At 42.4% G+C, this 15,008-nt stretch overlaps 1 protein-coding gene across 1 annotated transcript in view; it reads right to left on the bottom strand.

Annotated features, from left to right (window-relative positions):
* HEATR5A (HEAT repeat containing 5A) overlaps window positions 1-15,008 on the bottom strand; it is a 373,796-nt gene that overhangs the window by 175,456 nt on the left and 183,332 nt on the right. Inside the window, exon 22 of the mRNA XM_053697931.1 lies at window positions 6,234-6,413. Coding sequence (XP_053553906.1) covers window positions 6,234-6,413 — 180 coding nt within the window. The remainder of the gene's footprint in view (window positions 1-6,233; window positions 6,414-15,008) is intronic.

The raw sequence follows: 15,008 nt of genomic DNA, 5'->3' as shown, positions 1-15,008 counted from the left end.
AGAATATTGATGGGAAGTAGACACTCCGACCGAGTCCACACACCCTGAGCCTTCAGGGAATTCCAAACTGCACCCAATCCTAGTAGGCTGGCGTCCGTTGTCACTATCACCCATGAGGGTCTGCGAAAGCACGTCCCTTGGGACAGATGATCCGGCGATAACCACCAAAGAAGAAATTCCCTTGTCTCCTGATCCAGATCTATTTGAGGAGACAAATTTGCATAATCACCATTCCATTGTCTGAGCATGCTCAGTTGTAGAGGTCTGAGATGAAAACGAGCAAATGGAATGATGTCCATTGCCTCCACCATCAATCCAATTACCTCCATGCACTGAGCCACTGATGGCTGAGGATTGGACTGAAGGGATCGGCATGTATTCAGAATCTTTGATCTTCTGACTTCCGTCAAAAAAGATTTTCATGGATAGAGAGTCTATTAGAGTTCCCAGAAAAGGAACCCTTGTCTGTGGAATTAGTGAACTCTTTTCTAGATTCACCTTCCACCCGTGAGTCCATAGAAAGGATAGAACCATGTCGATATGAGACTTTGTCAGCTGATAAGACGACGCCTGGATCAGAATATCGTCCAGATAAGGTGCCACTGCAATGCCCCGCGGCCTGAGAACCGCCAGCAGAGACCCTAGAACATTTGTGAAGACTCTGGGTGCCGTGGCCAGCCCGAAAGGAAGGGCCACAAACTGAAAATGTCCGAATAGTCTCCATCTTGAAGGATGGAACCCTGAGAAACTTGTTTAAACTCTTGAGATCCCTCGGAACGTTCCCTCTTTTTTGGGAACCACAAAAAGATTTGAGTAAAACCCTTCTCCCTGTTCCAGTATTGGAACGGGACAAATTATTCCCATAGTGGAGAGGTCTTTTACACGGCGTAAGAACGCCTCTCTTTTTATCTGGTCTACAGACAATCGTGAAAGAAGAAACCTTCCCCTTGGGAAAGAATTTTTTAACTCCAACTGATACCCTTGAGACACGATTTCTAGTGTCCAGGGATCCTTAACATCTCTTATACAAACCTGGACAAAGAAAGAAAGTCTGCCAACTACTAGATCTGGTCCCGGATCGGGGGCTGCCCCTTTATGCTGTCTTGGGAGCAGCAGCGGGCTTCTTGGGTTGTTTACCCTTGTTCCAAGCCTGGTTGGGTCTCCAGGTGGGCTTGGCTTGTGAATAATTCCATTTAGAAAAAACAGAAATAAATTTTCAAAATAAACTTCTTATTTCTCTTGTGCAGAAAACAATGAAGGAGGTAATATTGCTGATAATACACATCGCTAAAAACATGAAACAAGCGATGTCATGTGCCATAATTCCATATAAAATCTGAAAGGAACCGCAGAGCACTGCATGCAGCCATAACATTTCTAGACCCACAATAGGGAGAGAAAAAGTGGCATAGAATAACTGGAGTCAACAGACTACGAAAAGCAAAAGCTGTAGAAGGGAAATAATTTGACACATAAAAAGCGGTACCGTCTCTTTAAATATTAAAGTAACCTATATATCATCCTAAGACACAAAGGATGAGTTAAAAATATTATGATAAATATAACATAGGTTAGCCTCCTTATCAACATGGATGCACTGAGTGACATAGCCAGAGCAACTACATTCCTGGTCTACTGGACCTCAGCTAGTATACTGAGGTGACTAATCCAAAGTATGTATGGAAGACCGGAGCTTTTATTAAAAAAAGCGCATCAAAGCAGCAGTACACACTTTACCCTCCTTATTGTAGAGGAGGAAAAATATACTTGTGAACGTTTGTGTCATCCCAGTCACAAGAGATGATTAACAATAAACGGCTGAAATTCAATGATTATAATGAACACAGAACAAAACGTTACTGTCCTTAATTCTTAAAGTAACCTAACTCTGTGTGTTTGTATACCATCCTATGTCACAAAGGATGAATTTAACAAATAAACAGCTGTAACATCATCTACAAAATTTACACAGAAATAACGCTACTGTGTCTTTAAATCTTAAAAGAACATTTAATTTCTGTCTTGCAGAACCAACCATAAAAATATACTTTGAGTGAAAATATACATCACTATGCATCCTCAAAGAAATAATGGTCATGAAAGGAACCGCAGAGCACAGCTTGAGGTTCATAAAAATAAGCTGACATAATAGTTTTAGAAGGAGAATTAATAAAAAATAAGCAGTACTGGAGTCAAAATAACATCTCCATTATTGAGCTTTTACAGTATCACAGATAGATTGCTGAAATAAATCATCATACTGTGTCCTTAAAGTCATATAAACTAGACACTGAGAACGACATGCTCACAACATGACATAATCCCAATAAACCTCTCCAGACAGTATGTTTCCTAAACCGGAACCTCACCGCCAAAAGGAGACCATAGTCTACAGTGTTTACATTGCAAAAGAACGTTTTATATCTTGTGGACTCAACTTTAGTGATCCGCATAGAAGAAAAGGGAAACGGGGCGCAGTACACACCCCACGTGTGTGAGGACTAAACATATCTCCCGGTCGGCATGTTGACTATTGAACCGCCGGGAGATAAGAAGCGTGCCATATAAATGGTGTCCCCAAGGACCGCCCATGCATCAATAGTTTTACTCATTGCCACAACAGTTATCTCACGGCGTGTTTTTAAAATAAAAGTTTTTAAATATACACTTGCTTTATCACAATTATTCTGCTCCTGTTTGGGGGCAGAGTGTGTGTGCTAGTCCTATCTTCCAAAGTGGTGATTTTCTGCATCCTGCAAATTGGATTCCACAGTCCACTGGGCGGCTGAGAGGTCCCAGTACTGCTGATATTGCACCTGGTGGTGCTTTGTTTCCTATAAGTACAACCTTGAATCCTTTTTTATCTGGTGTACAAACGTTACTGGGCTATGTGTGTGCCTTTTTTGCCCTTATAGGCATCATAGGATAGGCCCTCGCCAAGGATCATCTCTATCTGGCTGGAGACACCAGTGAGCTGGACCACTGTTTGATGTTCCAGGCTGCCACAATAGCACCATTTGGGTGCGCTACGCTTGTGAGTATATTTCCTATCCTGCTGATGTTTTGTATCCGACTGCCGTGACGTTACTAGGCCATGTTGGCGCCTCTGTGCTTCTTTTTCTTATAGATCACACCACACCAGGATGACCGTCCTATGACAGAGAGCTGCCTTCTTTCTTTTGGATTATTCTTGGTGCGGACATTTTGTTATTTGATTACGCCAATATCATCTGTGAGCATATCATCTCTAATAATCTGATATAAGTGTGCTAGGTTTATTGTATATTCTCTTAATTATCTGTATATATTTGCTTACTTGTTTGCTGCTTATTGTAAGCGCCCCCTAGGAGTGTGGTGTATGTTCTATATGCACCACCCTCCTTATATCTTTTGATCTCACGGCGGTACTGACATTTAATAACCCGCCGGGAGATAAAAAGGGCACAAAACGAAAATGAAGGCTCTCAGGACCGCCTTTCGTGGGCGTGCACAAACATACTACACAGTCAACTCCCGGTTGGCATGTTTTCTGAAACCGCCGGGAGGTGTAAAAGAAACTCTCCAACTGATAACACAGTTAATAAAAAGCTCAATTACCCCTGTTACAGGGAAATAGACGCACAGTCATCTACTGGTCGGCCTTTTAGGTAACTGTCGGGAGATATGAGAGAGAGGAAAAAAAACCTTTTCTTAGAGCTGACTGATAAACATCAATTACCCCTGTTATAAGGAAAATGACGTACAGTCATCTCCCGGTCGGCATTAGCTTTCCTACGGACCGCCGGGGGATGCAATAGAGGGCCCCTGACCCCATCCTGACCAAATATACCCGTCTAGAGAAAATATTAGCAAGGTCATATCCCAGGCGGCATGCTGCTTAATATAACCGCCGGGAGAATGCTACTGTCTCCTAAAGGGCCTAAGCTCAAACTTGACAGTGTGATGTACTATATAACAAAGTACACGGTTGTTACATGTGATGTCTCTCATATCCTCTAAGGGCTCCGTTCACCATGTGAGTGGCCAGCTTCCTCTGAGTCCTCTTCCATGCCCAGAAATAAAAAATGGAACTTACCTCCCAGTCTGCCGACAGCAAAGGCATCTCCCAGGCGTGTAAAGTCCTACTGCTCACATGGACCTGAGGATGACAAGGAAAAACATAATTTATGTAAGAACTTACCTGATAAATTCATTTCTTTCATATTAACAAGAGTCCATGAGCTAGTGACGTATGGGATATACATTCCTACCAGGAGGGGCAAAGTTTCCCAAACCTCAAAATGCCTATAAATACACCCCTCACCACACCCACAAATCAGTTTAACGAATAGCCAAGAAGTGGGGTGATAAGAAAAAAAGTGCGAAGCATATAAAATAAGGAATTGGAATAATTGTGCTTTATACAAAAAAATCATAACCACCACAAAAAAGGGTGGGCCTCATGGACTCTTGTTAATATGAAAGAAATGAATTTATCAGGTAAGTTCTTACATAAATTATGTTTTCTTTCATGTAATTAGCAAGAGTCCATGAGCTAGTGACGTATGGGATAATGACTACCCAAGATGTGGATCTTTCCACACAAGAGTCACTAGAGAGGGAGGGATAAAATAAAGACAGCCAATTCCTGCTGAAAATAATCCACACCCAAAATAAAGTTTAACAAAAAACATAAGCAGAAGATTCAAACTGAAACCGCTGCCTGAAGAACTTTTCTACCAAAAACTGCTTCAGAAGAAGAAAACACATCAAAATGGTAGAATTTAGTAAAAGTATGCAAAGAGGACCAAGTTGCTGCTTTGCAGATCTGGTCAACCGAAGCTTCATTCCTAAACGCCCAGGAAGTAGATACTGACCTAGTAGAATGAGCTGTAATTCTCTGAGGCGGAATTTTACCCGACTCAACATAGGCAAGATGAATTAAAGATTTCAACCAAGATGCCAAAGAAATGGCAGAAGCTTTCTGGCCTTTCCTAGAACCGGAAAAGATAACAAATAGACTAGAAGTCTTACGGAAAGACTTAGTAGCTTCAACATAATATTTCAAAGCTCTAACAACATCCAAAGAATGCAATGATTTCTCCTTAGAATTCTTAGGATTAGGACATAATGAAGGAACCACAATTTCTCTACTAATGTTGTTGGAATTCACAACTTTAGGTAAAAATTCAAAAGAAGTTCGCAACACCGCCTTATCCTGATGAAAAATCAGAAAAGGAGACTCACACGAAAGAGCAGATAATTCAGAAACTCTTCTAGCAGAAGAGATGGCCAAAAGGAACAAAACTTTCCAAGAAAGTAAACTGATTTGTGGGTGTGGTGAGGGGTGTATTTATAGGCATTTTGAGGTTTGGGAAACTTTGCCCCTCCTGGTAGGAATGTATATCCCATACGTCACTAGCTCATGGACTCTTGTTAATTACATGAAAGAAATACTGACAATATCCCTCAGATTTTCCCCCGGGTAGGGCAGCAACATTAGACGGGAGGCGCAGTGAGAATTATGTCCCACAAGTTCCCATTGCTTTAAAACCACCAAAATGCTTCTCTTTTTGTATTGAAGAGACTGATCTGGTCTAGGCTACACCCCAGATAAGGCAGCACTCATTAACACTACTTTAAAAACAATAAACACTTGATTGAAGAATCTATAACTAACACCTCACTCTGCCTCTTCCTATCACTAACACAGGCAAAGAGAATGACTGGGGTGGGAGGGAAAGGAGGAGCTATATATACAGCTCTGCTGTGGTGCTCTTTGCCTCCTCCTGCTGACCAGGAGGTGATATCCTATAAGTAAGGATGAAATCCGTGGACTCATCATATCTTGTAAAAGAAAACTTGTTTTATGGCAATAAAAACCAACAATCTCCAAAAAAGTTCCAGCACCTTACATATGTCACTCCTTTGCTCCCACTACACAAGGAAATTATATGATACCCTACACCTTTAATTATTTATAATGTACTAATTGCAAATACATTACCTTGGCCAATTGATCCACAATTTACATAACATTCCTAAATAGTAAGGTAAGTCACAATGTTTCTCTTCTCTTGGTTTATCTACTGATTTAGAAGAACCTGGCACCATCAAAATTCCACACCAAGAACATAAACCCTGACAATGATCAGCTCAGACCTCCATTGTAACCAGCCTCACATTCAGTTGTAGGAAAGATGAGATAATGTAGCATGTAAGTAATAACTTAAACAGTCTACATCAGCATCTACCTGCGGAGGACGAGAGCACATCCTTGTGCAGTCGCAGCCAAAACGATAGTCGATGCAAGCCTGTGCTACTCTGCATGTGCAGTAGCGTTTCCTTCACGTCCTGTAGCAGCTGCTGATCACTCTCCCTATCCAGCAATGATAGTAAGATTCCTTCTAGGCCAAGCTCCCTCATATTCACATCTATAAAAAGGGAAAAATCCCTATTAAAAACTATTTATTTCAGAAATACTCAATGCTAAAGAAATAAGGAGTATTTGCTAGTATTACACAGAATTAGTTAAACATTGTTTACATTTACAGAATTTTGATTACATCCACTCCTGAAAATCTTTAATCTTGGTCATTTGCTATTCAGTAGCTTAAAAGGATATGAAACCAAAATTATGTATTTCATGATTCAGAAAGAACATGCAATTTTAATCAGCTTTCTAATTTACTTTTCTTCATTCTCTTGGTATCTTAATAAGCAGGGACGTTTCCTTAGGACCCGGCCCATTTCTGGAGCACTATATGGCAGCAGTTTTGCAAAAATGCTATCCATTTGCAAGAGCACTAGATTGCAGCACTATTTCCTGCCATGAAGTGCTACAGATGCCTACCTAGGTATCTCTTCAACTCACTATAATGGGAACAAAGCAAATTTGATAATAGAAGTAAATTGGAAACTGTTCTATCTGAATCACAAAAGAAAATGTTTGGGTTTCATATCCCTTTAAGTGAGTAATTCAGCCAGCAACAAAAGTTATTCTGGTATTATCAGAACTGGACTTTCTTCCAGCATGTACACAATCTGTACATGCTCATTAGGTAAATGGAAGCTGCCAATATCTAATGGTATTGTGACCAAAATTAGCCATAAGGAGAACTTTATGTAAATATGGCTTTTGCTATAAGATAAAAAAAAATTAATGCATTTAAAAAAATCCGTTGGCCACAGAACCTGCACAGATTAGCACAGAGAAACAAAATGTATGCTTACCTGATAAATTTAATTCCAATTACTAGTGGGATATTCAACTCCTGGCCAGCAGGAGGCGGCAAAGAGCTACCCCAGCAGAGCTGTTACGTGTCACTTCCCTTAACCCATAATCCCCAGTCATTCGGCCGAAGGAAAATGGAAAAAGAAGATAACACAAAGGTATAGAGGTGCCTGAGGTTTGTACAAAAAAACTGCCGTCTTAAATTTAAATAATGGCGGGATGTAAACTCTCCATGCCTGGAAAGAAATTTATCAGGTAAGCACACATTTTGTTTTCTTTTCAATGGCATAGAGAGTCCACAAATCCATTCCAATTACTAGTGGGAACCAATACCCAAGCTAGAGGACACAGAATGGAATGGAAGGGAGAACAAGACAGGCGGACCTAAACAGAAGGCACCATCGCTTGAAGAACTTTTCTCCCATAGGAAGCCTCAGCCGAGGTGAAAGTATCAAATCTGTAAAATTTTGAAACGGTATGCAAAGAGGACCATGTGGCCACCTTGCAAAGAGGCTTCATTCTTGAAAGTCCACGAAGAGGAGACAGCCCTAGTGGAATGAGCAGTAATTCTCTCAGGAGGATGCTGTCCAGCAGTCTCATAAGCTAAATTGATAGTAGTAGAAGTGGCCTTCTGACCTTTACGCTTACCAGAGAAAACGACGAACAAAGCAGAAGATTGCCGAAAATTTTTAGAGCACGCACAACATCCAGGTTATGCAAAAGATGTTCCTTCTGGGAAGGAGGATTAGGACAAAAAGAAAGGAAAAACATTTTCCCGATTAATACTGCGATCCGACACTACCTTAGGAAGAAATCCCAGCTTAGTACGAAGGACCGCCTTATCCGCATTAAAAATAAGGTAAGGGGAATCACACTGCAGAGCTGAAAGCTCTGAAACTCTGCGAGCAGAAGAAATAGCAAGAAGAAACAAAACCTTCCAAGATAATTTAATGTCAACAGAATGCATTGGCTCAAGCGGAGCCTGCTGCAAAACTTTAAGAACAAGATTAAGGCTCCAAGGAGGAGAAATAGGTTTAAACACAGGCCTGATTCTGACCAGGGCCTGGACAAAAAAGATTGGACAACAGGCAGATCTCCCAGACGTTTGTGCAAAAGAATAGACAGAACAGAAATCTGACCCTTCAGAGTACTGACTGACAAACCCTTTTCAAGGCCTTCCTGAAGAAAATACAAAATTCTGGGTATCCTTACACTGCTCCAAGAGAAACCTTTCGATTCACACCAATAAAGATATTTACACCATACCTTATGGTAAATCTTACGCATAACAGACTTAAGAGCCTGAAGCATAGTATCAATGACCTTCTCAGAGAAGCAACGCCTAGTCAACACTAGGTGTTTAATCTCCAAGCAGTCAGCTTCAGAGAATCCAGATTTGGGTGGAGGATAGGACCCTGAAGTAGAAGGTCCTTACTCAGAGGCAACCTCCAAAGGGAAGAGATTATATCTTCACCGGATCCGCGAACCAGATCCTGCGAGGCCATGCAGGAGCTATTAGAATCACAGGTGCCCCCTCCTGCATGATACAAGCAATGACTGGTAAAGGAGAGCAAATGGAGGAAACAGGTATGCTAGACCATTGTTCCAAGGAACCGCCAGAGCATCTATTATTACAGCTTGAAAGTCTCTTGATCTTGAACCGTATTTTGGAAGCTTTGCATTTTGACGCAATGCCATCAAGTCCACCTTCAGAACTCCCCACCTGAGAGATATCATTGAGAATACCTCCGGATGGAGAGCCCATTTCCCATGGGATGAAAAGTCTGCCTGCTCAGAAAATCCTAGTTGTCCATCCCTGGAATGTGGATGGCAGATAGGAGACAATTGTGAGATTCTGCCCACTGTAGAATGCGGGTCACCTCTTTCATTGCTAATGAACACAGAGTCCCTCCCTGGTGGTTGATGTATGCCACTGAGGTGGTGATGTCCGACTGGAATCTGATAAATCGGACCAAGCTGTAAAGGCATTGAAGATTGCTCTCAACTCTAAGATGTTTATGGGAAGAGAAGACTCCTCTGGAGTCCAAAGGCCCTGAGCTTTTAAGGAGCCCCAAACTGCTCCAGCCGAACAGGCTGGCATCCGTGGTCCCAATCACCCAGGAAGGTCTCAGGAAGCATGTAGCCCGAGACAGATAGTCCTGCGAAATCCACCACGGGAGTCTCTTGTCAGAGGATCCAGAACTATCCTCGGCGAGAGATCCGAGTGGTCTCCATTCCATTGACTGAGCATGCATAGTTGTAGAGGTCTCAGAACAGAGCAAAAGGAATGTTGTCCATGGAAGCAACCATCAGACCAATCACCTCCATGCATTGAGCCACTGATTGACGGATAGAAGACTGAAGTGAAAGGCAAGAATTGAGAAGTTTTGATTTTCTGACATCCGTCAGAAAATTTTTCATGGATAGAGAGTATATAATTGTTCCCAAGAAACACACTCTGGTATCTGGTACTAGGGAACTCTTTTCCAGATTCATTTTCAACCCGTGGGAACATAGAATAGACAACATCTCTGTATGAGATTTTGCTAGATGAAAAGATGACGCTTGAACCAAGATATCGTCCAGGTAAGGCACCACCGCTATTCCCTGGGATCTGACCACCGTCAGCAACAGGAAACATCTTCTTACAAACAGGGGATAAGGAAAAAGGAATCCCTGGCTTTTCCCATTCCTGAGCTATAATTTCCAACATACGTTCTGGAACTGGAAAAACTTCAACGGATGAAGGAACATCAAACTATTACATTTTCTAGACTTTTTGGGGTTGCTAGCGATAGATGAGTCAGAGTCTTCCAAAGTAGCAAGGACCTCTTTTAAAAGAAATCGAAGGTGTTCTAATTTAATCCTAAAATTAACCTCCTCTGAATCTGCAGAATTTCCCCTATAAAGTCAGAGTCTGAAATCTCGCCCTCAGAAGCTACTGAGGTATCCTCTTCATCAGACAATTGAGAAAGGTTGATCAGCACAGTCTTAGTGGGGTTAGAAACCTTACTTGTAGAAATATTTTTAGATTTCCTCTTACGCTTACCCATAGCAGGGAAAGCTTATAAAGCTGCAGAAACCGCAGAAGTTATCTGCGCAGCAAAATCTCCTGGCAAATAAACACCCCCAGGAGGTTGAGAGGAACCGCAAGGCACTGTATGTGAAACTACTAGGGCTTGGGACGTTTGAGGAGAAAGCTGAGGCATATCATGAACAGCATTATCCTGAAAGACATATGGCTCAGAAGGGAGTAATTTATCCTTAAAAACATTAAAAAGTCTTAGATAAGCATGAGGAACAAAATTGCATAGGTGGTACAATTTGAGCCTCCAGACAAAGTAAACATTTATCCAAAGAAACTGATGAATCTTGATCTGTGTCCATAACTACAGAACCAGTTTTTAATAATAAAAACTATCAAATTAAATTTAAATATATGTACTTGCAACTGGTTGTCACTTTATTACTACAGAACCAGTTCCCTCAGAATGATATACCGTTAAATCCCAGAAAAACTTTTAGTTATAAAATTTATCAGAGACTTAGAAAAAACAAGCTGCTCACACCTCTAAAACCTCAGTCTGACTGAGGCATCCTACCGTACCAGGACCAGAAGTCGCCACTAGTAATTGGAAAGGGGACTCTCCTGCAGTGATCAGAGAAACTCTCCTCTTCTCAGACAATCCAATCTTCAAACAACAAGCCACAACAGCCTTTGCTCTTCATATGAAAACGGAAGAGCGGTGAGCAGGCTAAGGAAAAAAAACTGCCACTGAAAAAAGCACATGTTTCTAGCGGTCTCAAACCGAAACGTAAAAGGGATTAATAAAGTCTCTATCCCTTATGTCAAATAAAAAGAGGAAATATAAAACCCCTTATTAACCCTAAAGTAAATAAAGGATATCACCTTAACCCCTTGGGGCCCATTTATCAAAGGGCTTGCGGACCTGATCCGACACTGCGGATCAGATCCGCAAGACCTCGCTAAATGCGGAGAGCAATACGCTCTCCACATTTAACATTGCACCAGCAGCTCACAAGAGCTGCTGGTGCAACGCCGCCCCCTGCTGACTCGCGGCCAATCGGCCGCCAGCAGGGAGCTGTCAATCAACCCGATCGTATTCGATCGGGTTGATTTCCGGCGGTTCCTGTCCGCCTGCTCAGAGCAGGCGGACAGGGTTATGAAGCAGCGGTCTATAGACCGCTGCTTCATAACTTGTGTTTCTGGCGAGTCTGAAGACTCGCCAGAAACACGGCCCTTCAAGCTCCGTACGGAGCTTGATAAATGGGCCTGTTAAAGTCTTACTACATCTGTCTCTTAAGTTACACATACATAAGTGCCTGCAAGCTGCCCAATTTTATTTACCCCAAATAAAAAGGATAGATTATGTCCCAATAGTTTACCACTTGAGGAGTTAACCTCCAAAGTGCTGTCCTTCAGTACCTAGAAGGCAAAAGGCATTTACCTGTGGATCCAGCTGCAGAGCAGAAAACAACTACTTAGGTGTGACAGACACTCCACTCTCTGTCAGGGACTTGTAGAAAAAGAAAAAACTAAGTAACCAACCCTGGTTTTCTAGAAAGTGGTAGCAATGGTGTTAGAAGTAAAGCAAAGACCACTTTGCCATCTTCTAACTGCTAAAAGCCACCATTACTCTTACAAAAGAGATTGACATGGACACAGCTTGACCCCAATCCTTGCTTGCAGGGAAAAGTACCCATAAAAGTATTAAAATCTTCAGAAACCAAGTTCACACGTCCTCCCGATGATAGAGGCAAAGAATGACTGGGGATTATGGGTAAGGGAAGTGGCACTTAACAGCTCAGCTGGGGTGCTCTTTGCCTCCTCCTGCTGGCCAGGAGTTGAATATCCCTCTAGAAATTGGAATGAAATTGTGGATTTTCCATGCCATAGGAAAGAAAGAGAATTTACAACACATCTCTCAGTGATATTGTGAGTAAGCTCTTGTTCATAAACAATAAAGCTTTAAGGAACACTATACTTAAATAAGTCACCCATATAAAAACAGAATTTATGCTTACCTGATAAATTACTTTCTCCAACGGTGTGTCCGGTCCACGGCGTCATCCTTACTTGTGGGATATTCTCTTCCCCAACAGGAAATGGCAAAGAGCCCAGCAAAGCTGGTCATATGATCCCTCCTAGGCTCCGCCTACCCCAGTCATTCGACCGACGTACAGGAGGAAATATGCATAGGAGAAACCATATGATACCGTGGTGACTGTAGTTAGAGAAAATAATTCATCAGACCTGATTAAAAAAACCAGGGCGGGCCGTGGACCGGACACACCGTTGGAGAAAGTAATTTATCAGGTAAGCATAAATTCTGTTTTCTCCAACATAGGTGTGTCCGGTCCACGGCGTCATCCTTACTTGTGGGAACCAATACCAAAGCTTTAGGACACGGATGAAGGGAGGGAGCAAATCAGGTCACCTAAATGGAAGGCACCACGGCTTGCAAAACCTTTCTCCCAAAAATAGCCTCTGAAGAAGCAAAAGTATCAAATTTGTAAAATTTGGCAAAAGTGTGCAGTGAAGACCAAGTCGCTGCCTTACATATCTGGTCAACAGAAGCCTCGTTCTTGAAGGCCCATGTGGAAGCCACAGCCCTAGTGGAGTGAGCTGTGATTCTTTCAGGAGGCTGCCGTCCGGCAGTCTCATAAGCCAAACGGATAATGCTTTTAAGCCAAAAAGAAAGAGAGGTAGAAGTTGCTTTTTGACCTCTCCTTTTACCAGAATAAACAACAAACAAAGAAGAAGTTTGTCTGAAATCTTTAGTGGCCTCTAAATAGAATTTTAGAGCACGGACTACGTCCAAATTGTGTAACAAACGTTCCTTCTTTGAAACTGGATTCGGGCACAAAGAAGGTACAACTATCTCCTGGTTAATATTCTTGTTGGAAACAACTTTCGGAAGAAAACCAGGCTTAGTACGCAAAACCACCTTATCTGCATGGAACACCAGATAGGGCGGAGAACACTGCGGAGCAGATAACTCAGAAACTCTTCTAGCAGAAGAAATTGCAACCAAAAACAAAACTTTCCAAGATAATAACTTAATATCTACGGAATGTAAGGGTTCAAACGGAACCCCTTGAAGAACTGAAAGAACTAGATTAAGACTCCAGGGAGGAGTCAAAGGTCTGTAAACAGGCTTGATTCTAACCAGAGCCTGAACAAACGCTTGAACGTCTGGCACAGCTGCCAGCTTTTTGTGAAGTAAAACAGATAACGCAGAAATCTGTCCCTTCAGAGAACTTGCAGATAATCCCTTCTCCAAACCCTCTTGTAGAAAGGATAAAATCCTAGGAATTTTTATCTTGTTCCATGGGAATCCTTTAGATTCACACCAATAGATATATTTTTTCCATATCTTATGGTAAATTTTTCTAGTTACAGGCTTTCTAGCCTGAATCAGAGTATCTATTACAGAATCTGAAAACCCACGCTTTGATAAAATCAAGCGTTCAATCTCCAAGCAGTCAGTTGGAGAGAAACCAGATTCGGATGTTCGAATGGACCTTGAACAAGAAGGTCCTGTCTCAAAGGTAGCTTCCATGGTGGAGCCGATGACATATTCACCAGGTCTGCATACCAAGTCCTGCGTGGCCACGCAGGAGCTATCAAGATCACCGAAGCCCTCTCCTGGTTGATCCTGGCTACCAGCCTGGGAATGAGAGGAAACGGTGGGAATACATAAGCTAGGTTGAAGGTCCAAGGTGCTACTAGTGCATCTACTAGAGTCGCCTTGGGATCCCTGGATCTGGACCCGTAACAAGGAACCTTGAAGTTCTGACGAGACGCCATCAGATCCATGTCTGGAATGCCCCATAATTGAGTTATTTGGGCAAAGATTTCCGGGTGGAGTTCCCACTCCCCTGGATGGAATGTCTGACGACTCAGAAAATCCGCTTCCCAATTTTCCACTCCTGGGATGTGGATTGCAGACAAGTGGCAGGAGTGATCCTCCGCTCATTGAATTATCTTGGTCACTTCCTCCATCGCCAGGAAACTCCTTGTTCCCCCCTGATGGTTGATATATGCAACTGTCGTCATGTTGTCTGATTGAAACCTTATGAATTTGGCCTTTGCTAGATGAGGCCAAGCTTTGAGAGCATTGAATATCGCTCTCAGTTCCAGAATGTTTATCGGGAGAAGAGATTCTTCCCGAGACCATAGACCCTGAGCTTTCAGGGGTTCCCAGACCGCGCCCCAGCCCACCAGACTGGCGTCGGTCGTGACAATGACCCACTCTGGTCTGCGGAAGCTCATTCCCTGTGACAGGTTGTCCAGGATTAGCCACCAACGGAGTGAATCTCTGGTCCTTTGATCTACTTGAATCGTCGGAGACAAGTCTGTATAATCCCCATTCCACTGTCTGAGCATGCACAGTTGTAATGGTCTTAGATGAATTCGTGCAAAAGGAACTATGTCCATTGCTGCAACCATCAATCCTATTACTTCCATGCACTGCGCTATGGAAGGACGAAGAACAGAATGAAGAACTTGACAAGAGCTTAGAAGTTTTGATTTTCTGACCTCTGTCAGAAAAATTCTCATTTCTAAGGAGTCTATTATTGTTCCCAAGAAGGGAACTCTTGTTGACGGGGAAAGAGAACTTTTTTCTATGTTTACTTTCCATCCGTGAGATCTGAGAAAGGCTAGGACGATGTCCGTATGAGCCTTTGCTTTTGACAGAGACGACGCTTGAATCAGGATGTCGTCCAAGTACGGTACTACTGCAATGCCCCTTGGTCTTAGAACCGCTAG

The sequence above is a fragment of the Bombina bombina genome, chromosome 1 (assembly GCF_027579735.1).
Source record: "Bombina bombina isolate aBomBom1 chromosome 1, aBomBom1.pri, whole genome shotgun sequence".
Lineage (NCBI taxonomy): Eukaryota > Metazoa > Chordata > Amphibia > Anura > Bombinatoridae > Bombina > Bombina bombina.
The sequence above is the reverse complement of the archived record's forward strand: the minus strand, read 5'-3'. Positions and strand labels throughout refer to the sequence as shown.